Source organism: Eimeria maxima, genomic scaffold (genome assembly GCF_000499605.1).
Source record: "Eimeria maxima Weybridge genomic scaffold, Emw_scaff219, whole genome shotgun sequence".
Lineage (NCBI taxonomy): Eukaryota > Apicomplexa > Conoidasida > Eucoccidiorida > Eimeriidae > Eimeria > Eimeria maxima.
Window position 1 is genome coordinate 4,147 of NW_013565055.1, and position 22,954 is coordinate 27,100.

The following is a 22,954-nucleotide window of genomic DNA, read 5'->3' on the forward strand; positions in this document are numbered from 1 at the left end:
TCTTGTATACTAATAGTAATAATAATTATTACTATTACTATTCTTATTATTACTAGCATTATTATTATTAATAAAATAATAATAATATAGGCAACTATACTAGGAGGGGATTTATAACAGTTGTTGTTACGACTGAATAATGCATGCATATTATTACATATATTATTTGTATTATTATTATATATATAGTAATAATATTATATTATACATATACAGTTAATTATATAATAATATTATTATTATAAATATAAAAGTTAATACAATAATAAAATAAACCGCTAAAAAGTCTAAAGTGGTGACACCACGAGGTGTACGCACACCTCAATGCATGCAGAACTATTGAGGTGTGCATACACCGCAGCACATGCCTGCACTAGGCATGGCTATCTTTATCTTTATCATTGTTTGTGTTGCTGCTGCTGTTGCTGTTGCTGCCGCTGCTGCTATTGCTGTTGCTGCTGCTGCTCTTCCCGTATAAGTCCCTTAAAGTCTTTTGCATCTTTGCTGCAGATGTTGCAGCAGCTTGAATAGCAGCACTGCCTGCAGCAGCCCAATCTGCTGACGCCCTGCATGCGCATGCATGCATGCACAGCTATTGTATACTGCGTGCATGCATGCATGCCCGTGTCGCTCCTCTTTTATCAGTACTAATTCAATGAGCAAAGATTGCATGCATGCAGCAACAGCAACAACAGCAGCAGCAACAACAGCAGCAGCAACAGCAGCAGCAACAGCAGCAGCTCAAACGCACTTGTAGAGAACCTCAGCCGTTGCACTGGAAAGCCGCGTGAGAGTCGCAGGCATTTGGCGAAGCGACTGTACGGACATCGTAGCCCTGCAGCAGCAGCAGCAGCAGCAGCAGCAGCAGCAGCATCAGCAGCAGCAAGAAGACTCACGCATTATACACGGCAGTAGGAAGAAATGCACACATGCAACGCATGCAAACAACACAATAAATTCTTATATTCCTTCAATATCTCTACTGATACAGCATGTGCATGCATGCATGCACAACAGCATGCTGCTGCTGCTGCTGTTGATGCTGCTGCTGTTGATGCTGCTGCTGCTTACGTCTCTGCTGCAATACGACTAAATGCTTCTCTATCTTTTAATGTTCCTTTTAGCGCATGCAGCGCTGCCTTTGGTAATCCCGCTGCTCCTAAGGAAGAAAAAAAAAATGAAGTATATAATCAGGCGCACGCATGCATGCATGCATGCGCTAACAGCAGTTGCTGCATCTGCTGCAGCAACTGCAGCAAGTGCAGCAACTGCAGCAACTGCAGCAGCAAAGAATACGAGGGACCTACGAAATGTTTGTTGGCTTTCCTCTGCTGCAGCAGCTTTCCCTTCTTCTCCTTCCTCTACATCGGACAGTACAAGAAATTCATCAGGTGCTGTTCCTCCTGCTGCTGCTGCTGCTGCAGCAACAGCAGCAGCAGCAGCATCTGAGTTATTTGCTGTTTTAGACAGCCGCATGCGCTGCGGTGATGCCCAAAGGCTGCGGCAGGCAATGAGTAGAGGAGGCCTTGGGTGCCACAGCATTTCCCCTGCAGAATGCAACAAGAAGCAGCAGCAGCAGCAGCAGATGCAGCAGCAGCAGCAACAGCAGCAGCAACAACAGCAGAAAAACAGCAGCAACAACAAAACGAACGAGAAGAAGCAAAAAACAGAACAAAAATAGCCTCAGCAGCCGGAGCAACAAAAAACAGCAACAACAACAACAGCAGCAGCAGCAGCAGCAGCAGGAAGAGCAGCAGCAACGTACCGCAACAAACTTGCAGCTCCCCTATTTCGTCTGTTTCTGCTGCATAATCTTTAACCTTATGCAAGACAGTAAAATCCCCTTCAACAATTTTTGCATCTTTTTTAATAAAAGGAGAAGAAGGAAGCAGGAGCGCAGCAAACATATCTGCTGCTGCTCCTCCTCCTCCTCCTGCTGCTCCTGCTGCTGCTGCACCACCCATATCCACCTCTGCCGCCTCTCCTGGTGCTGCCTCCATCTCTACAGGTGTAACATTATCTAAGACACGAAGAACAGCATCTCCTTCTGCCTCACGCCCCCCACGACCACCTGCTTCTGCTGCTGCTGCTGCTGCAGGAGCAGGAGCAACAACAGGAGCAGCAGCAGCAGAAAGAGAATCCCCCTCCTCCCCTCCTACTAGCTGGACACGAGAGAAGATTGCTGCATCAAGACCTGAATCAATAATGCCTATACACCCCCAATGACTGCCATGCATCCATCCTAATCCTCTGCATCTTTGTAAGGGAAGCCATACAGGTATTTCCTTTAGATCTACAGGATTTATTTCCTTTTTCTCCTCCTCTTGTAATGTTGTTTCTTCCTTCATTATTATTCTTTAGAAATAAGAAATATATAGAGATAAAAGGTATTTATAAGCCGCATTCCCTCTGTAGATCAGCAATACAATCCATGCATTGAATACAAGTCTTCTTGCACCGCCAGTAAATTCCTGGACAAAGAAAGCGGATAAATGAGTAATTTATGCCTTGTTAAGGTCTTATATATTGTATTTAATTTAAAAGGAATAATAAAACGACATATTAAACACTAGAAAGACCAGTTGCTTCCTTCTGCAACGGTGTATACTAAGCTAGGTAAGGAAATCATGCAACATTAGAAAAAGTTGTGTATTCTTCAGTAAATCACCACTTCTTTTAAGTTTATTTTTCTATCCTTCTATAAATAATATAATGTTTAGTATATTTATTTATAAGACAATTTAAAAAGCCATAAATACACGTATCCTTCAAGCCCCGAGCAAGGTAGAGGCTACTTCCGCATGCGAAGGAAGCTGCATTATAATGGTATGCCATTCATCTCTTCTTGCTGTGTGTATGCAATAAATATTATTATATGGGTATATTAGGAATCTATATCATCTGTACACAGACTTGATGCATATTATTATATGCTATAATAAGGTCATTATAACCACATTAGTGTTATATAGCCGTTCCTTCCTAAGATTCTACGTAGCAATCTTTGTTTGACTAGAGTAACCCCTTCCCCCTGATAGCGTATTGCAAAGCTCATGTGTATACTGTGTGTGTCTGTAAGACTAATAAACATATAAACAATTGTTTAAATAATAAAAATAAACAATTGTCTAAATGATGGAACAGGCGTGCCTAAAGAACACGCCTGCATGCAGGTACGGTGCAGTATATTATGTTGGTGGCAAACTTATAAGGAAGAACCCCTGGCGAGCAGCCAAGTCGCCTGTGCCTCCCCTAGCTGCGGCAGCAGCGTAGATTAAGGCTTTATTTCGCCTTCGTAGGGGAAGAAGGCAAGGAATGAGGGAGAAAGAAGTGCTTGCGCTCCGCATGCATGCAAGCAGAGGAAAGCGCATGCAATATAAATGCATACAATACAGCTTTGCAGTGCTGTACCCGACTTTATTAGATGCGTACGTCATTACAAACCCTATCTGCATTAACTAAAGAAGAAAGTGCAGCATCTTCTTCCCCCCTCCACCTAACTCGTAAGAGTAGCAGCAATAGCTACACAAACGTGTTCGTTGCTCCCTTTTCTCTGCTGCATTAACACATAATGCTGGTGGTTGCTTGCATGCATTGCTCCGTCTTGGTTGTACAGCCAGAGGATCTGCAGCGCTAAGGTAGGAAGCAGCAAATACTTCCTGCTGCACCTGCTGCAGCAAAGTAGGAAACGTTAGATGCAGCTAAAGAGCTCTCACATTCCCCATCTTCACCGATCGCACCGAACAGACCAGTGGACCACAGGCGCATCCGCTGCAGCAGACCATCTGTCTGTATGCCTGCAGCAGCAGCAGCTCTCCTGGGGGCAAATCGTTTGTTACTCCCTAAAAATGACGGAATGAGTGACGAAGAAATGCATGCGTTGTTCTTGCATGCTGCGTGCTGCATGCTGCATAGCAGCTGAACCTGCACTTACAGTAGAAGGTTCATCACTCTAGGAACCAGAGAAGACGTTTATTTCTCTCGCGCTGCCGATTGTGCTGCTGCAGCTGCTGTCTATCAGCAGCAAACCCGTCGCCTGTTTGCCCCCACAACAGCCTCTCCAACTCTGCTGCTGTCGTTGCTCCACTATTCCCCACAGCAACTGCAGCAGCAGGTCCGTCATCATCCCCCACAGAGTCCTCTGGTACACAATAAACAGATGCTGCTGATGCTAGGGCTACAGACACCCCAGGCGTTGGTTCTTCTGCAGCAGACAGTGCAGCAGCAGCAGCAGCAGATACTGCTTCTGACTGCGTTTCGGTGTCGCATGCACGCGACAACGTAGGGGCTTTAGCTGATGCTGCTGCGCTTGCTGCTGCAGCCTCCTGGCTGTGCACAACTGACCCCATACCCCAATATTTGCATTTAGCACCAACACGTAATGCATGCTGCAACCACAAATCTGCTGCTCTTAAGGCCTCGTCAGACTCTGCTGTTAAATCTGCTGCATGAGTTGCATGCGCAGACATGTATAAAGATACATCTTCACGAGCCTCCCGTAATCTGAATAGAAACACCGTACAAAAAGATACTATCACGGTAGTATACACAATATATATAATATATATGTATAATATATATAATATATACAATATATATAATATATACAGGTATATAAGTATATCTACAGTGCCGTGTATCTAATAAGTGCTACTAACGAACCGGGCAGCTACAGGGCACAGTATATATGCATGTATATATACATATATGTTCATCTACATATATTACATGTATATATTGCATAAAAATACACAAAAGTATGTAGTGCAAATTGCTGATGATCAAGCAACAAGCAATACTATGGCAGCAAAGACAGCAGGAAGACGTACTGTGAGTGTAGACAAGCAACTGCTTCAACATAGCTTTCTCTTTCCTGCTGCAGCCCCTCCGCCAGCCTCATAAGTTGCTGTTGCTGCTCAACACTCTTCTGCAGCAGCTCCGGCCGCGGATACGTCCCTGATGCTATGCATGCATGCAGTTGATGAAGCCAGTTATAAGGACCCTCCGCGCTACTGCAAGTGCTGCTCGCTGGGTTGCCGTTGGAGTCTGATAGCTGCTGCTGTGCAACGCTGCTGGTGCTGCTGCTGCCGTTCCACTGCAGCCCGGTTTCGTGCGGCCCGGATGCCTCCCCTGATTGTCGATCTGCTGCTGCTGCAGCAGCAAGCTGCTGCTCCATGCGTTCTTGCCGACGCTCATGCTCTGATTGCTGCAGCGCCTGTGTTAGCTGCTGTTGCCGACACTCCAAATCCTGCAGCGGCACCCCACAGTAGCAAGCGTCTTGCGGTGTACATACGCAATAACGATGGGCGCTGCCCACCATATCATGACAAGCTACAAATGCATGCAGAGGACTATATGTAACCGATTTACTCAATACCAACAAATAATTAAACAACTTGGTATTATTTTATATAAATACAGGAAATATCGGTCCCTTACCTTGAGTTCCTCCTTTGCCGCACCGAAAGCCGCCTTGTACAAGTCGCGCTCCGCCAGCAGCTGCTGCAGTAGCTGCTGCAACTCACCGGTGCCTGCTGCTGGATCTACAGAAGAAAGGGCGTTGATAAGCCCCCTCAGTTCACCCCCAATTGATGTGCTGCTGCAGCAGCTGCTGCTGCTACTGCCGAGGTGCCGCTGCTGAGCCGCAACACTGGATATAGCATCAGAGCTCAACGGGTTCGTAGGGGCCCCACAGGCACTGCTGCCATCATTCTTGTTCCCTTGAGGACGTTTCAGAGTTGCAACATGCAGCGCGAGGCCACTAGGATGTTGCACCGCCGGCTGCTGCTGCTGTTGCTGCTGCTGCTGTTCACTGCGAGATGCCGCGCTCTCCCCCGATCCAGGGGCTGTAGGGCGCTCAGGACGCGCGTCTGCACAATGTACTGATGACTGTGACTCTCTCTGGAGCTTCTGTTGCTGCTGTTGCTGTTGCTGGTTGCTTGAAGGGAGAGAACCTTCAGAGCCTGAAACGCAAGTTGAGGCGGCAGCATCTGGCGCGTTGTCCCACAGAGCACGCAGGGCCTGCGGCTTCTTCGTTCCTGCAGCAGCAGCAGCATCTTCTGCTACTGGCGATGCTTCCGATAAGACAGCACCGCCTGCCCCTGATGGGCTAGACTTTTCATTCGACGACTCGTTCATGGTGTCCTACAACGGCAGCACAGTGGCCTACCGACGGGACACAGGCTTCAGGGAATGCGCCGGCGGCGCCGTCAAGCAGCAGCAGAGGATCCCCCTTTGGCCACAGATGCTTCTTCAGCGCAACCATGAATCGTTTGAATGAAAAGGTTTCATGCAAAATGCGAAAGAACAAGGGATATGTGGCTGTCGCGCTGGAGCATGGGCTACTCTGCGGTGACTGAGGGGGGAAAGAAGAGATGTCCTCTGCTTATATGAAGGACTAGAAAAAAGAGAACACAACAAATCAAGGAGCGATATAAAATAACAGTTCACCACCGGATCTGCGAATCGCGGCAGGGCTCCAGTGCATGTGGCGCAGCATCACCTATGGGTCTCATTCAAAAAGACGATACCTTCCTTCTTCGAGTCTTTTCGATGTAAATGCAAGATCTTTAAAGCTGCAGGGTCTGAAGAAGAATGCGTCCTCCAAGAAGGTGAAGCTGTATGGCCCAGGTTTCTGTACCATGACCTGCGGTGCAGACAGGCGCCGTCGACTGAGGCCCCAGGCCGCAGGCAGGCAACATGAATAGTCAGAAAAGTGCCATTTAAAACTCCATGTACAAAAATCTGTATTGCAGCATATTTGGCTTTCCCTACGATAAAAATGAGACTCCTGAAGAGGCCGGTTTGCCTCGCCCCGCTGCATTGAGCAGCCAAACAGTGGACAGACAGTAACGGCAGCCATTTTGATGGGGTTCTGGGCAGAACCCTTGCTCCAAACACAAAGCTAATTCAATATCCCACATTTTAAAGAGTCTTTATATCCTTCTTGCTGGTCCCTTCTCAGATATCCTTTCCATGTTCTAGAATAGCCAAAGGCGGATTCGTTTCGCTGCAATATCTCTAACACCGTCTCGTTCGAACATGCAACATCTATTTATCTAATATATCACTCTTTTACTCAAAAATACATAGACTAACATAATCAAATCTTGTCAAAATTGTGTTCTCCGGGCACATATTCATTTGTGTGGATTCTAAAGATGAACTACTGCGCCGGCTGGCAAAAGCCGTCGTCATATATTTTTGTCTCCGTTGCTCTCTTTTGTATCTCTTACGTTCATGTTTCGTTGCAACTTTGTGCAGTAGGGATCCACGCACCTGCAGATCCCCCAGGGGCAACCCAGCGCATGTCCGGAATTTCGTGGCCCGATTGGAGAAGCGGTACACAAGCAAAAGAACGCAACAACTGCCTACAAAGTTTGTACATACAGCCAAGAGGGCTTGTTTGTGTGTGTTGTATGTGCGGTTGTCTTGCACCTTGGGTTGTAGGAAGGTGCATTGCAGCGCCTGCCCGACCGATTCCTCTCCCAACACTCCAAACGGTCGAGCTTCTGAGCTCAGGGCTTCTGGAGGCTGGTGAAGGAGGTCAGCTGCCTTAAAGAAACTCCTGTCTATTGCAGCTCACAGTAGTCATCGGAGGAGGTCCAAGACCAGGGTCCAATGAGGTGCCAGACCACTCGTACCTTAGCCAAGCGACCTCTGGCAACCTTATTGATTCTGTTTGTTGGTCTACTTGTGATAGAAGAGGCTTTAATTCCTCGCGAATGGGGGTAGTCTGAATGTACCAGGAATTCCTCAGTCCTATTTACTAGAAAACAGGAAAACGGATCCCGGCATTAGTTGGCGATCGGGGGCTGCACTTTGCACTAGTAGTTGAGCTTGCGTCAGCATACCAGCAGCAAGCAGCTACTCCGTCGCATGGCAAATCGCGCTGTGTCTTTCTTTTACGGTGTGCATGCAGTGCATGCATGGTGGCGAAGTGCCCAAAAGGGGCGTTGAATGAGATGTACGTGCCACCACAGTGTAGGATTAAGCCATAAGCTAAATCATCCGTTCATAATCAACAGGCGGAACGATGCTGCATGACTCATTAGTTTCCACTACAAGCGTGCCTCCAGAGACTCCCAGTTTGTCCATATTACCGTATGTGTCTTCCTTGAGTGAGTCACATAAAACTACTGTTGGGTCATGTCAATCACGAAAGCTGCACCAAGGCTCTGCATGCAGATCGTGCTTACCTATAAGCTGCGCATGCAATGCATACACGGTCTTGATAGTGCATTTATTCTCCGTCAGTGAGAGCCTCTAGTTTCCAGCTACCACCAGGTCCCGGGTACGTCCTTTGTTTGTCCTTTTTGTCAAATAGCAACAGACAGGGGGATGATGACACCTCTGACGGGCACAACAATATCGGGTGTTCTGTTGGCTCCTGCACTGCCGATACCTTACTGATGAAGATGGTTCGAGTTTCTGCACAACAAATCGGCATTAGGGCTCTGGAAGCAGACTGTATTTTAGCTAGCATGGGCTGTTGGGCTGCACAAAATCTGCTGTCAACATGCAGCGTCCTCACTTCTCATGACCCGGCATATCCCTTCCTTTTGGTGGGCGAGGTTGACGCTTTGCCTCTTGTTTGCTGTGGACCGCCCTTATTGGTAGCAGCGCAATCTTTTCTGTTGGCTTTGGCCTTGGCTGCAGCAGCGAGTGGAATACAACCTCCGTCGAGCTGCACCACACACACACACACACACACACACACACACACACACACACACACACACACACGATAAACCGTCGGGAAGCACTTCTTCTTGGCGTGTCTGTATTGGGCTAGTAGGCGGCTTACTCGCTTCGAAGATCTGGGGCGGGCCTTGCTTCGGCGGCTATAGTAGAATATGCACAAACCGATCAAGCCCAGAAGAATCACCAGGAGCGCCACTGCAATGAAGATGCCTACACATCCGGAGATCACCAAGCAACGTACGCGTTGTTGCTCACGACACATAAACAGGAAAATACGGATTTATGAAGGGTAGGTGGGTACGATGCACGGTAATGTACCGTTTTGAATTTGAGTGGGGAGTATCACCACCTTCCGGATGATGACAGCACAAGGCGACCGACAAGCCTAAGCGAGAGTGCACGGGCGACTCATGGTGGATAGTGTAAGCTTGGCGTACCCATTACCGAGAACGGTTTTGCTGGGGGCGTTATATCTCTGTCTACACCAAATGAGGCTGCGCATCAATGCATTCGCATGCTGCCCAGGAGACAATTTGCTGTGGCAGGAACAGGGTTAATACATGCCTGAGATACACTGTACAGGCCAAATTAATAGGTTATTTCCTGCGGTGAACGAAAGAGATTCCGGTATCCTCCTTACTCCTTTCTCACCTTTAGGAAATTCATATGAATAATCATCGCGGTCGACAACTACGCGATACGCAGGGGGTGCCGCCGTCGAACTACTAGTACTAGTGTCTAACGTGGAGATCCGAAGAGGCCTGCCTGGAAAAGGTAACCACCAAGCTTTTATGCACTGGAAAGGCTGGGAACACTTTCAATTCCTAATACATTCGATTTCAGCACAGCATTAGATCTTTGACTAATGCATTGCTGGCTCAACTGCATCACCAGGAGAGGATACTGTCCCTTCATAGTAAGTGCTGTGGTGTCCCATGCTAAATATGTATAATTCATACAGGCCCATCCCATATAGGTGATTGGTGATTACGCGGTACCCAATTACCTGTTTTGGAGCAGCGGATGGGCCAGAAGTCCTCAGCGAGCTCCGGGATTTTCTTGGTCAGTTCCCCCCTCTCCAAGGCAAGGAGCCACTTCTTCAACTGCTCAGTATGTTCTTGCTTATCAGGAGTTGCGGGGCTGTGCGCAAGCAACGGTTCTGTTCATACGTGAGGTGACGGGATCAAACCGTCATTTTGAATACCTCGAACATGCAAAATACCCCCAGTGGCAAGGTCAGCGGTGCCAGGAAGAGCGGTAGACTGTATCACTCTGCGTGTCAGCCTACGTCATTATGACAATTGTCCCGTCGGAACTTGTGTAGTACCTAGCCACCTGAAGAACTCGAGGGTCTTTCACCTTCATTGTTGAAGCAACTGCACCGCGGAGCGCTATCAGCCGGCGTTCAAAGTGGTGTAAATTCTGCAAGTTCAGAAATCAAAAGGGATATATATATGTCGAAGTGTCAAGAGGAATGCAGGAAGTTGTCACATGGGTGGAGGCTCTCATAGCATCAAAAGGAGTATGCTACTGAGCAGAGATGCACAATGATTTGGGTTTAACCGAAATAGTGCTCACACTTTTCAGCTCTTCCATCCACTTGAAATTACGGAGTTTTACCCACAACTCTGCCTCCTGTTCCCATTCTGCATCAAGGCCTGTAAGCAGCATGACACGAAGGTGTAAAACCAAACCCTTCACTATATAGCAAAGTATATAAGGTCAAATGGGTCCACCAGGTTGGATAATTACACAGATGAATTACACGATCGGTTGTTTGATACTACAAGGGCTTTTAAAACCATTTGGGCTGCGCCAACAAACCTGGGCGCTGCCATACTGTTGGGGCCGTTTGGAGAGGTACGTCGTTGAGCACACCTGGTAAACCAAGGACTATCGGTTCCAGGGGCACCTGCATACCGCAAACAAAATGCAAAAGCTCTACCAGGTTCAATGTTTCTCGATTCCCGCTAGCAGCCAGCATGCCATAATCCCTGAACACGTAAGCTGACACATGCTGCTTTGCCATGTATACGGACCTTTCTGTCTCCGAAGCGCCATTCTCCAAATGCAGTTTTGGATTGTTCGAACATTTCTCGCATTTGCCCCGAGAGGTCATGAAATGGGATGCCTCGGATCCTGAGAAAGTTCCAGCCGTCAACGTCGTCGACAATAATACCGTTTCTGTGTCCCCACGTGGGGTGGTCGTCGGGCTAATGGTTTTCGAATTATTTAGTGATCATTGCTCTGTTCAGCCCTTCGGAGGAAGAGAAAATATTGATAAGCGGGCCCTCCCGACGTTCTAACTCATTCAGCTGCACTCACGTGAATGTCAAAATTGTGCACCTCGTTGGTTCGCGGTCATCAGGCCTCAACTGCAAAGGCACAACCCTTTGTGGCTGGACAGAAAAAGCAGATGACACGTGCTCGATGACATCCTGGAGGAAAACCTGTGTTTCGTAATAGTGCTGATATGGATTCACCGTAACACAGCACAGTGCAGCAGACAGCATGTTCCATGTCCCCCAGCCTAAATCCTACCAGTTGGGGAAACATAAGAGAGTCAGCCCGCTACATGTTGGTGAATTTCATACCACCGCAAGTTCGGCAAGGGAGACGTTGAGCAGTTTGACTCCTAAGGCCGCATCAGGGCTGTGCAACCTCCTCCCAGGAGCTCCAACCAACCTCCCCGCTTTGGGGCGAGTCCCTAATCTGTAATTTTCGTTGTCAACGTCTTTCATTGCGGGTTTTCGCTAGCAAAAAAGTCGAGTCAGAGGTCCTTTGAGGCGACCTTGCACAACAGGGAACCCCGTGTAAGGAGACCCGGTGACATTGAAACGTCACTATCAAGAAAAGAGCCACGCTGATGTTGTTCCTTTTCCTTTCCTCCTTCTGTTTCATTAAGGACTAGCACTTGCCTACTCACGAGAGACATCTGGATCCCCCCGCTCCGCCTGTTGCCCCGCCGGAGGGGTGTAGCTGTCGCTTTCAGTTCGGCGAAGGAAAGAACTTCCACAGAAGTCCACCATATTGCCAACAGGGAGTTTGAAACCTCCACCTCCTGCTGTCAGTCGTTATTTATAGGACAATAGCTAGAGCGTAAGGAATCTATGTTTGGCCCGAGGTTGCCCCATTCGCCCAGGAGAGCACGTCTCGGCGAGACGCTCCGGAGACGTTGCCAACCGATGCCATCCATTCAGCCTTACATTTTGATAGAATAAAAGACATACTTTATATACTAAAAGGAAACTCAGTGAAGACTAATCGGAATAAAGAAGACCAGCGTTTGCGCTAATCTAAATGAAAGCGTCGGTTACTGCATGCAACCTGAAATTCCTACCACAACGACCACAAATGGTTTCAGGAGTTAACAGTAGACTAACAAACATGCCCAGAAAACGGTGATGCTCTAAACCAAATAAATAAAGGTGTCTCCTAACGTACTTGCCAAAATAGTAGCCATCAACTGTAGACAGTGGCAATAAGTGCCGGTAAGCAATGTGCAACACAAGTACAGTGGTCAAAACCACCGCCAGCGTTATTACAATTAGGTGAATAACACTTCTGCACTATCTCATTCAAGAGTTTAGGGTGTAATATGCAAAGGCAAGTTTACAAAGATGACAGTAAGAAATATCCTGTAAACGCCCGCTGTGGCGATCATCCCAGCCCCTGTAGTTTGCCGAGCTTGGCACTGGTGTTGGGGATCCCCTTCACCGTCAAAGCGTCGACACGAATGCATGAAAATTCTTCCGATATGAATCAACCTGATTCTACTGCTCTTTGTGGTCCACTGGGCTGGAATTTTCCAGTACTGTTGGAGTTCTTCGTACGAACGTCGATTGCAGGTTAGCCAGGGCCATGCAACCGCGAGCCGCTGCCCGTCCCGATGCGCATCTGCTAAGAAAAGCTAAAAAGGAGCTGAACTCCCCCGTGTTAAATTAGGAAACGTATTTTACACTTTGAGTCAGCTTCTTCTTCCTGTTTAGCTGGAAGAATCGTCTTGCTGAGACTTACTGTCAGCTGAACGCGACAGTGGCGGCCCGTGAGACGCTGACGACAACGCTGGACCGTGTCCGTCTGCTTCTCCCAGCACATGTTCTTTCTAACTAACTAAAGGCAGTGTACATTTAATGTGGGAGCACTGTTGCTAACTTTACAAGTCAACGTCATACCGGAGAAGCGAGCCCACGGTTGACCGAGGAAAGCACGCCGATTGCCCGATCGGGCAGCCGAGGAGTCGGCCTTTCCGCAGGCCGGGTCTTAGAGATAACGAGTTACGCGCTGTATGGTGAGGTTACACTTTCTCGTGCAAGGCAGATCGCAACTGCAAACAACCTCCGCCAGGGCGGTACGATGGATTCCCCCGCACCTGCGGGCTCTCAGCAGTCTAGAGGCTCTGAGCTGCCACCGCCGACAGGCGCCGATGCACGACCTTCAAGCGGGACTCCAGAGCAGGATACCAACACTGATCCCCGCAGTGGTCTGGTGCGCCGACAGGCACCCGAGCAGATTGTTGTTGGAGAGATACGACAAAATTTGGATGACCTCAAGTCCGCTATTCTCAGTTATTACAGCCGTCTATATTCACAACCGGGGAGGACCATTGAAGAGAGGCTGGATGCCCTAGCAGCACCGCCCTTCTCCAGCACTGTGAAAATGGGGCGGCTCCCATCTGTGGATCCTGCCCTCAGTCGTAGCAGGAAGCAACCATTCATCGGATTCCCACCCCCGAATACGAGCGTAGATTTTCTTGAAAAGGAAGGAGGTCGGTCGTGCACATAAGGACATTGAGTAGTGCATATCCAGCATCAACTGCTCTCGTAATGCTATATACATGTTTGTACAAGAATGTGTGCTGCGTTGTGAAGCGATCCGTGTTTAGATGACAGCTTCCATTCGCTTCTAAGGCAGTCGTGCTTATTTAACTTGTGAACTGTCATGACTACCATGCCATCAGATGCCCAAGGGCCAACCGACAAGGATCCGTCCATGACGTATAAGACGTTTCACGGTATTTCGCAGCTCCCCGGACACAAGGCAACCCCGGATATGAAGGGGTATGACAACCTCATGGGTCGTTCGCTAGACGAAGCTCGTGGAGGCCAGATAAATGAGCTGCTAGGAGATCTGCGCTTCAAGTGCACCGCTGCTTCCACAAGGCTCAACACGATAGCTGACCATCTCGAGCGCGAGTGTGAAAATCCCGACCTCCGCGAATGGGAGTACACGAGTTACCCGCAGGTTTGTGTGCGAGAGCCATTTCCATTGCAAAGCCTTGCTGCTGTGCGCCTCTTGGGCAATTTTTGTTCTCCGGGGTTTCCCTATTCAGAACAGGCTCCCGTTGGGGTAAGGCATTAATTTGCTGCTCAAATGTGAAGGTGATGCTCGTTGCAGGTTCGCCGCCAACCATATCTAGGACGCGACCCGGAGTTGCGGCGCCATCTGCTGACAATCTATCGAGAGCTTTGTCACCAGTCACAAACAAACCAGTTGCGTATCAATGCAATCAAGAGCAAGCTCAAAGTGTTGAGTTTACACACGCAGTCCGACATGATCAAGTTGAAGTCTGATCCGCGAATCGCTTTCTGACCTGGGGGCGTGTATGCGAGCAGTAAGCAGGAAAGCAATGCTAGAAACGGGGCCTAAGCCGCATAAAGGTTTGAATCACTGACGTGATAAAGGTTTATGCGGAGTCGGTAGTTTCACACCATCTCCATGGTAGAATTACCAATGCGGAAGGGCTCAGGCTAGGGGCCACGCTGGTGCAGCAAGAGTTGTGAAGGTTGGCACTCCTTCCACAATGCATGGAGCCTTCGAATACCTTCTACCTAAACCCATCGACTTTAGCATTCCAGTGTACCATAACTTTCAACCTGTCATGCGGCTGTCCGCTATGGGGACATTACCGTTTTGCTTCTGTTGCCAATCCGATATCAGCTGGCCTCTGCCTCTGTTAAAGTGCAGTCTGCGGTGCCATACCACGGCGCGCTTACGCCGCAGTTGGCAATAAGGATTGCCTTGCAACGAGCCTTCTTACGCAAAAGCTTGGCTCGTCTGCACAATCGCTTGAAATTTTTTGACAAGGTTTTTGTCAAAACGCAAGAGGTTTTCACACAGCGTCCCATTTTGTGATTCACTGCCCTTTACCCCCAATGCTCTGGCTACAAAGTGTACTACTTTTCCAGGAGGCATTTTGAAACAATTCGACAAGGCATTACAGAGAGTATGGCGGGCATCTGGGTGAGACATCATCCGCTCAGCAGCTCTGCATAGAGAAATGCTAAATATTTGGTGGTTCCACACGTTCAGATGGAATCCAGGTCAAACGACGCGAACTCGAATTCAACGTGAATCAGGTAGCGTATCTTGATTTGACGCTGCGACAAATTTCGAAGCGGACACACACGGCCACGAAAGTTGCTAAAGAGTACACATACGATTCGTATATTCACATCTGTTGTATATCTGTAGCGATAGTTCAACTCGAAGGGGAAGACCAGGGTGAGCAAGTGATGCTGCAGCTCACTGGGTCGTAAACGACGTATTCGTTATACATCAGGGCTGCATCAGGACTCCCGGGCGTGTTGGCCTTCAGCTGCACAGTCCGCATGCATAATCCGTTATCATTCACAAGCCTTACAGAGTAATTCATGGGAAGATCGGTGGGGGATGTCTCTCTGCAGGCTTTACGTTTAGCTGTCCCCTATCACGAATCCCTTTATGCTACCTATTTCTAAGCCAGGCTCGAGGGATATGTCGAAATACAATATGTGAAGTGCATGATAGGTGCTGCATACGTCGTCGACCGCCTTTGAGTTGTTCCAGCTCTTTCCACCGCAGACACGAACTGGCTTTCCATCAATGACCGATGAAATCTCAAAGTCAGAGTCTGGATTGGGGCACATGCGGCCCACGCCGTGCACGCTGTCTTCCCCTGCAGCGGTCAAAAGCGCCAACGAGTATTCCAGCCAAATTCACATGTAGTCCCCTGGCAAACAGGCCCGTTGCAACAGAAAGACGGTTGTTCAGCAATTGCTTGCTTACCATCACTTTTGCACTTGGTAGCCGCCTCATAGTCGGCCCCAAGGAGCTGGCGCTGCTTCCCCAGTGCCGCCTCACAAAGGACTAAAAGCCCATGCGGTTGAGCAGATGACGCGAAGCAGTACTGCGATGACTTGCTTACCTGCAACACAACGGTTCGCGGGAGTCAACCTACTGCATCCCGCTTTGCATTGCATTGAAGGCGCCAACCAACCTGTTCTACTTGCGCCATGAATTTGTAGGCGGAGGTGTCTGACCACACCCATACGTTGCAGTATTGTCAAACTGTCACACCAGTGGCGATTCCGTATGAATTATTGCTCAAAGTAGAAACATACCATATCGGCAAAGTAAATCCCTTTGTCAAACATGTACCCTGACGACGGCGCCTCTGGGGGGGCAACTTGCAAACCTTTGGCGAGAATACTTGGCCAATTTGTCTGCGCAGCGCAGGCCTCACTCTCTGAAATCTACTACTTAGTTAGGGAACTAAAACAACCCGAGTTCGCTCACAAAAGGGAAAAGACTGGCCTGAATAGTGTAGAACGAAACTGAACCTCAAACACGACAACCCAAACCAAAGTCATTCCGCCGACAACCACACAATTTATTCTGCATGGGGACGTGTTAGTCCAAAGATTAAAAAGAATACTGAGCTATCAATCGGCTAACCAAGCGGGAACCGTGCCACAATAGCATGCGGTTGCCCAGGTCCTTGTTGAAACGTTCCGTTTCTCCTTGGCGATCACACTTGAAGACGCTCTGGATCTTTAGCTTCCACGTGTTGTGGGTCGGTGCGTGGGTGTCTGCTACAAGCCGCTCCACCAGTTTACGCTCTTCGTGGCATTTGGGCAGCGGCTGAATAACGCAACGAGAAGAAATTGTGTTGGGATTGCACGAAAGTTAGAAACGGGCTTGCAAAGGCTGGCATGGGATAAAAATTCTCTGTATGCAAGGCACCTGACCGCTCCTAAACAGAGCCGTCTCTCCGAGTTGACTACAGTGCATCTCTTGTGAGATCTTAACAAAAGTGGGAATATAGTGCAAAGGAGTCTAAGAAAACCCAGTACCTCCAGTTTGCAGCGCAGCTGCTCGTATTGGGCATCCAGTGGGTGCTTGTCTCTAGCGTTTAGCAGAGCGTCTGTCAGAAGAGATTGCGCGACCGATATCTGCACGATAACACGACACATAAAGAAAGGCCTGGGATGAGTAAATCATCACATGTGTGGCATCCTAGCCGCGCAGTCTGAGTAGTCGAGTATGCGTCGAATAGAGCCCTAAATTCTGTAAAGGTCTGGGGAAGCACGTGCTCCAGCAGCACCTCTAACAGCTGTTCCATCATTTCGATCTTGGTCCTCAACTTTGCCAGTGAGTCAAGAACTGGAGGCCTTTCGGCGTGAGTGAACTGCAGGACAAGCACACACAGGACAAAAAGTGCAACTGATGCGGTGCATTGAGGCTTAGCCCATGCTGGTGCACGCATGCCTGTTTGCCACCTTCTTTTTAGGGCTCAGAACCGCCTCCAACTACGCGCTTACGACGTGTGGTATTTTGATGTAAAACCGATTTGTGGCGTCCGCTAACCGGGTCCTATTTTCAAAAACACACTGCAGTTCAACATTTGCGGGAATTACCTTTAAATTCCGCAGTAAGTTATAATCGCACTGAAATGCAGGACTACATGCGGGAGGGAAAATAAGAACGTTTGCTCACTGATGCTTAAGCGTGTTGATTTTTTCTGCGTCCTCGCGGAGGAGGTTTTGAATTTCCTAAGCACAAGCGTCAGGCACACAGCAGGGCCCTGTACACACCCGCGGATACAGGCATACGCAAAGAATTGTTGTGAGAGTCCTTAGGGTTAATGACGGGCAGACTGTACCTGAAGTACTGCATAGCCTTCCTGCAGCTGCCGTTTGGAAATGGAATCGATCGGGAGTTTTTGAAGGTTGAGATGCTGCTCGGTGAGCAGCTTCTCTGCCAGTTTACCTGAGGTATGGTCCACCCAGTGAATACCAAATAACCCACTTTCCTGCCAATACCAAAAGGCCCCCGTATTGTAAAACGGGCTAAGACAGGTGTGTAGACATTCCGGACACAAACCAAGACATACGATCAAAGATGAGCTCCACGATAGTCTTGACCTCTGGGGGTAGAGTGCACTCTGCCACAGTACTGCTAGCGCTGCATCAGAAACGCAGAAACTCCTGAAGAGTACAGTTGACAAAACTGTTTATAATGGGAGTCGAAGGCTTGAACCTACTGTGACACAGCAACCTCCCACAGCTGCCAGCTGGACTCTTGCAACATCACACCAAGCGCGTTACCTGGCAGCTTCAAGTTTTGCGCGTTTGAGCTTGGGTTCCTCAGTTGACCCATCTTCCATCTCATAGCCCGCCAGCTCAACAAAGCCATACCTACGCAGACAAGAGAGTATTACAGTAGCATGAACAACCCAGAATTGGGCTAAGACCGAATGCCTAACAGTAAATTCGTTTCTTTAAAGAAAAGATCCGACCCATTAGCGAAAGCACCTGCCAGGCTGCTGAACGAAGTTGAAACGGTCACTCCATTGGGTGCCAGTTAGCCCAAAAAATTTTGACTCAAATGCATCTGTAAGCACAGCGCAGAAATAAGACAATTTCGGGGTCTTCCCCTGAACGCCAAGAAACAGCGGGAAACCAAGTCTGCTAGACAACAGGTGGGATACACATTTCGGGCTATCACGTACCAACTGCGCCATCCACGTCCTGTCCAAATGACTGCTGCCTGAAGCCCACAGGATGTGAAAAACGGGAATGATAGTTTTCAAACTAAACCAAGGGTGAAAATTGGCGCATGTGGTGAGCATCACTGTTTACGGGCCTAGAGGCAAGTAGTGGTGAGGAATACCAAAAGGACTATTGCTGGGACACGATGCGCTGCTTGGCCCTTACTTGTAATCATTCGTCAACTTATCGTCAGCCCCAAGGCGACCCCACTTCGTGAAGAAGTGATATGCCTTGTTAGTTTGAACGATCTGCATGGAATAGTACTTGTTAATGCCTGAGTGCATCAGAAAACGGAGGCGCCGACGGTCCCTCAACGGAGAACGAGACAAATCGTCGGCAAGTCAAAGGGCCGGCGACAAACCTGACAGTCACTGACCTGTGCTGATGTCAGTAAATTGTGTGCAGCAATTGAAGGCATTTCCATACTTGTCCACGTAAATATGACCTCCCTTGCAACTGAATAGAGGATCCACCTAGTGCACCCATTCGCACTAATACATATAAAGCAATCATTACGGTATAGCCATTTTACGTTAAGTAGACAGCTTATTTGCCTCCTCCACGAAAAGCATCTTGTTACATCAAACTCCCCCCATTTTAACACCCCTTGGCCGTAGACGAGTTCCTGGGTTCGTGAGTCTACTGGAGCCATGGCGCGAAAGGCAAGGGAGCCGTACCTGCAAAAGCGGAGATCCCTTTGCGATGGGCGGGCGCTTCGTTCGAGAGTTATCCTTTGCGCGAGCTTCACGAAGCTGCTTGAGAGACTCTGTTGGACTTGGCAATTCGAGTGCAATTTTCCCCTCAACGAGATAATACTGTGCATACTTCCTTTTCCGTAAGAGCAGACCCTGGAGCACATAATCAAAGCAAACGAGCTTTTGCTGTCGAGCACAACAGGAGCTACAGGGGAAAATATACCCGCGATCTTCAAAGGACGCCACCTCCCAAGGGGCCTTAGACAGCCTGCAGAGCTAACCATGGGCCGAGGGTCCGGGCCGTCTTCCGGACCCTTCCATTTGCGACACTCCGCCAGCTTGAGCTTGGGCTCCACATTTTTCCGTCGTATTAGGGCCTTTATGAAGGAGCTCTGAACAAGCAACTTAGACCTGGAGACTCGTTGGCATGTGCGTGGTTCCACTCGGGACTCATGAGATAGCGGAAGACTCACACCTTGAGTAAGCGTTTGTTAATGTAACAGAAAAGTACTACAACTCATTCTGGCCGCGACTGCAGGCTAGTTTACTCATTGAACGCATAATAACTTTGCAGAAAGGTCATATAAAAAGCATCTGCGCCAACGCCAGTTTTCCGAGAGCAAATATGGAATATTTCTTGATTTCAAGGTGGCTCACATGCACAATAGGGACGCCTGCGGCTTTTGCATCACGATATTTTTTCGTGAACTCGTGACTGTCGCCGTCCCCGACCAACAGAAATGTTGTGCGCCCTTCGGGCTGCTCGCTGGCAGTGGATAGCCCAGGATAGCAAGGCACACGGAAAACACAACGATGGCAAGAACAGCTAGGCACCCAACTAAATTAAGGCAGCATACCACAGATGTGCAGCAGCACGGCATGCAACAATATCCTGCATCTGCAATTACCGGGAAGTGTACGGCTTAGGCCTAAACTCTCTGGCGAGAAACAGCTAACAACCATTCCTAAAAGTCGACCAAAAAGTCAAAATGCAGTTGGCTGCTGCCTCACGTGTACTCTCCGGAGTGTTTCTCGATCAAGAGTTGGAGCTCCGCCCTGAAACATTAACGAGCCACGAAACCAATGCCCATGTAGAAAACGGCGATGCGTCAGAAGGAAGTATCGGTGTCAGGAAAACGCCAGAATCTGGATATGGCAATTGTCAAAACAGCTAAGCAAAGTGCTTGACGGAAAAGAACCAGCACTTTCTACAGAAGCAGGGGAGGACCTGATCCTCAGGCACTAAACGGGAGCTGCTGGCAGAGGTTCAACATTCTCACTTCGGGGGATCAGTTGCGCCTACTGATGTAAAGCTAAGCCCCACAAGTTCTTTTCCAGGAGGGATAAATTCAGGTTCACCCGAATCTTTCTCCGCTTTGGGGCTGCACGTAGAACAAGGCAACAATCGTACATAGTATGATGATCGTATGATCATCATACTATTTCCTGACATCAGCTAAGCAGCATTGACGTTTTCTAATGTGGAGGCCCCTTCCAAAAGACTAGCGTTTACTAGAAACTCTTTCACGAGCAGCGCCGTCTGCAGACTTACGCTTTGGGAGACGGCGCACCTGCAGCAGCCACAACCCCCACAAGGACTCCCAAGCAATATTACGGCCACTACTCGAGTAATTTGCAAACATGTTTTGGTGAGCTATTTGTGGGTAGTTGTTTAACTAACTCAGTGGACTGCCAAGCTTCATACAGCCCTCGACACCTTCAGGGCACTTCCACTTCTTGAATACGGGGATTCGCTTTGCTTCATCCTGCACCCGGCAATAAATACGAAAATGCACACAGGCAGTACGGTTGTGACAGCTATTGATTGGGGGCAACTATTTTCTGAGCCTTTGGATTTTGCACAACAAACGTACCGGCAGCACGAAAAGCTCCTTCCGCTCTAGCTCTTCAAAAGAAACGCCAGTCGCAGAGTTGTCACAAACTTCATCTGGCCTCAAGATATCTGACACCACGAACGAAAAGACGCACTTTGTAGTTGCTGATACGTAGCCCTTGCAGTGAATTTCGCCTCCGTACTGCACCGCAAAAGCAGTACCTTCGCTATTCTTGCATATTCTTGCCAGTATCTTAAAGCCAATAATAGAAGTCAAGTATTTCTGGCAGCCGCCACTACTTGAGCAGGCTCTTCACGCCCGCATTCAGACATCTTCCAGTTAGTTCTTCGTTGTTAGTGGTTTGATGAGACACTGGACAGCCACTTACTTGGATAAGTGCAGAGTTCCCGCAGATAGGACACGGGGGGAATTTCCCAAACATGAATCCATCCGCTACAATGTGCGCAGCCTCGCCAATCTGCAAGCAGTGAATATGCGCGAACCATCGATGACTGCACACCTATGCCAACTGCTTCCAGACAGGTCACTAGCTTGTTACTGAGGAAAGCACGTGAGTCACCGATATTTTTTTCTCGTTGTAGGGAATTCCATTTGCATCCAGAATTGGCAGCAACTGTTTCTTTGGGATTTCCTGCAAGCGGAATTCCCAGACACACGGATAACGAGATCACGGGTGTGCAGCTGGGCTATCTGTCTACATCCAGCAGCGGCAGCCACTGCAGCAAGGAACGTGGCTTATGGCCAGCGAAGGCTTACCACAAGCAAGGCTTTGAGACTCCAAATCGCATCGCTGCGTCTTTTCAGTGCCTGCACTGCGGGACTGACGACGCCGCAGACAACACATGGATTTGGGTTTCAATACACGAACAAATTTCTATTTTAGATAGCAGCTAAGCACTTCGCACGGGTGAGATCAAAAATGGATTGCAAGCATGCAGCCTGTTGCATTTGAGCTTGATATAGCCTAGAAATACGCACTGATCCTCATCTATAGTTGTGTTGAAGCTCTTTGCAACTCGAAGAATGTCGCTCCAACGCAAAGCCTGCCACACTGTATCAAAGAAATATACAGGACACCACAGATGCAGCAATGGTTGGTTCTGATCGCCTTGCAACTGACGAGATCCACAATTCCCCCTACAGTGCCCTGCAGTGCTACAACCCTCCATAACTTACATCTAATTTCCTCGAGGTTATCTGTATACTTTTTGCCACACCGTAAGTGGTATTTTAACTCATCGAAGCCATCATGAAAACGGCTCCACACCTTTCGTATGAAGCGCAGAGAATCAAGACCGATGCGTCCATCACACCCCTGCACACACACAGAGACCCTAGTGATAGAGAGGGGGCCATATGAATCAACTTAGACAGATATTTTAGGGGGTCTTGCAGAGAGGGATGTTGGCAGGATAAACCTCTCCAGATAGCTGCACCGGCATCAAGTCTGTCGGCGAACCTTGCATGTAGCCCTGTCTGTCGGGGCATAGTCGATTGCATAGGGGTTGGGAACAGGGGGACGTTCAGTTTTGGGCACCATGTTGGGCAGCTCGAGGCTCGTCACGCCGTACTATCGTCACCACCCAATAGAGCTGAGTACGTCCTGGGGCAGTGTGTCGATTCTTATGTACGCCTAGGCAGAAAAACCGGCCCTTCGATTCATCTTCAAGGGGACAAGTATGATATTGGATGCTGGCGCTGGGTAGTTACGACAATATGACTCGAGCGGTGAATGACTCTGCTGTCTTTTCCAGTATCCGTGACTCCGTCAATGCAGATGCCACAAGGTGAGGTTAATGTTTTGTCTTGGATCAATATGAAGAAATTTCGCTGAAACATCGGGGGAAAGCCCGCTAGATCACCAACAACACGTGGTGATGCCCCCACG

The 22,954-nt window shown here is 48.7% G+C and overlaps 5 protein-coding genes across 5 annotated transcripts; 1 reads left to right on the forward strand and 4 right to left on the reverse strand.

The window, feature by feature from the left end:
• Positions 1-373: 373 nt before the first annotated feature.
• Positions 374-2,348, reverse strand: EMWEY_00022410 (hypothetical protein, conserved; the record flags this gene model as incomplete). The annotated part of the gene is made up of 5 exons (XM_013480662.1): positions 374-566; positions 752-835; positions 1,072-1,159; positions 1,308-1,547; positions 1,766-2,348. 5 exons carry the CDS (start codon positions 2,346-2,348, stop codon positions 374-376), a joined length of 1,188 nt encoding a protein of 395 aa, XP_013336116.1.
• A 1,599-nt stretch (positions 2,349-3,947) lies between these two features.
• Positions 3,948-6,138, reverse strand: EMWEY_00022420 (hypothetical protein, conserved; the record flags this gene model as incomplete). Its single annotated transcript, XM_013480663.1, has 3 exons — positions 3,948-4,503; positions 4,830-5,248; positions 5,440-6,138. The coding sequence occupies 3 exons, from the start codon at positions 6,136-6,138 to the stop codon at positions 3,948-3,950; spliced, it is 1,674 nt and encodes a 557-aa protein (XP_013336117.1).
• Positions 6,139-8,529: 2,391 nt separating this feature from the next.
• Positions 8,530-11,444, reverse strand: EMWEY_00022430 (hypothetical protein, conserved; the record flags this gene model as incomplete). Its single annotated transcript, XM_013480664.1, has 7 exons — positions 8,530-8,686; positions 9,992-10,125; positions 10,282-10,361; positions 10,528-10,615; positions 10,743-10,842; positions 11,029-11,171; positions 11,298-11,444. The coding sequence occupies 7 exons, from the start codon at positions 11,442-11,444 to the stop codon at positions 8,530-8,532; spliced, it is 849 nt and encodes a 282-aa protein (XP_013336118.1).
• Positions 11,445-13,059: 1,615 nt separating this feature from the next.
• EMWEY_00022440 (hypothetical protein, conserved) lies at positions 13,060-14,295 on the forward strand (the record flags this gene model as incomplete). Its single annotated transcript, XM_013480665.1, has 3 exons — positions 13,060-13,471; positions 13,664-13,947; positions 14,101-14,295. 3 exons carry the CDS (start codon positions 13,060-13,062, stop codon positions 14,293-14,295), a joined length of 891 nt encoding a protein of 296 aa, XP_013336119.1.
• A 716-nt stretch (positions 14,296-15,011) lies between these two features.
• EMWEY_00022450 (NAD(+) ADP-ribosyltransferase, putative) lies at positions 15,012-22,606 on the reverse strand (the record flags this gene model as incomplete). The annotated part of the gene is made up of 29 exons (XM_013480666.1): positions 15,012-15,083; positions 15,233-15,301; positions 15,504-15,640; positions 15,751-15,889; positions 16,086-16,187; positions 16,420-16,605; positions 16,818-16,916; positions 17,054-17,152; positions 17,286-17,337; positions 17,461-17,516; positions 17,627-17,733; positions 17,858-17,928; positions 18,072-18,161; positions 18,279-18,357; positions 18,476-18,513; positions 18,681-18,789; positions 18,892-18,988; positions 19,193-19,363; positions 19,868-19,976; positions 20,222-20,266; positions 20,491-20,592; positions 20,763-20,781; positions 20,916-20,976; positions 21,085-21,246; positions 21,434-21,523; positions 21,823-21,886; positions 22,045-22,117; positions 22,243-22,381; positions 22,526-22,606. 29 exons carry the CDS (start codon positions 22,604-22,606, stop codon positions 15,012-15,014), a joined length of 2,718 nt encoding a protein of 905 aa, XP_013336120.1.
• Positions 22,607-22,954: the final 348 nt, after the last annotated feature.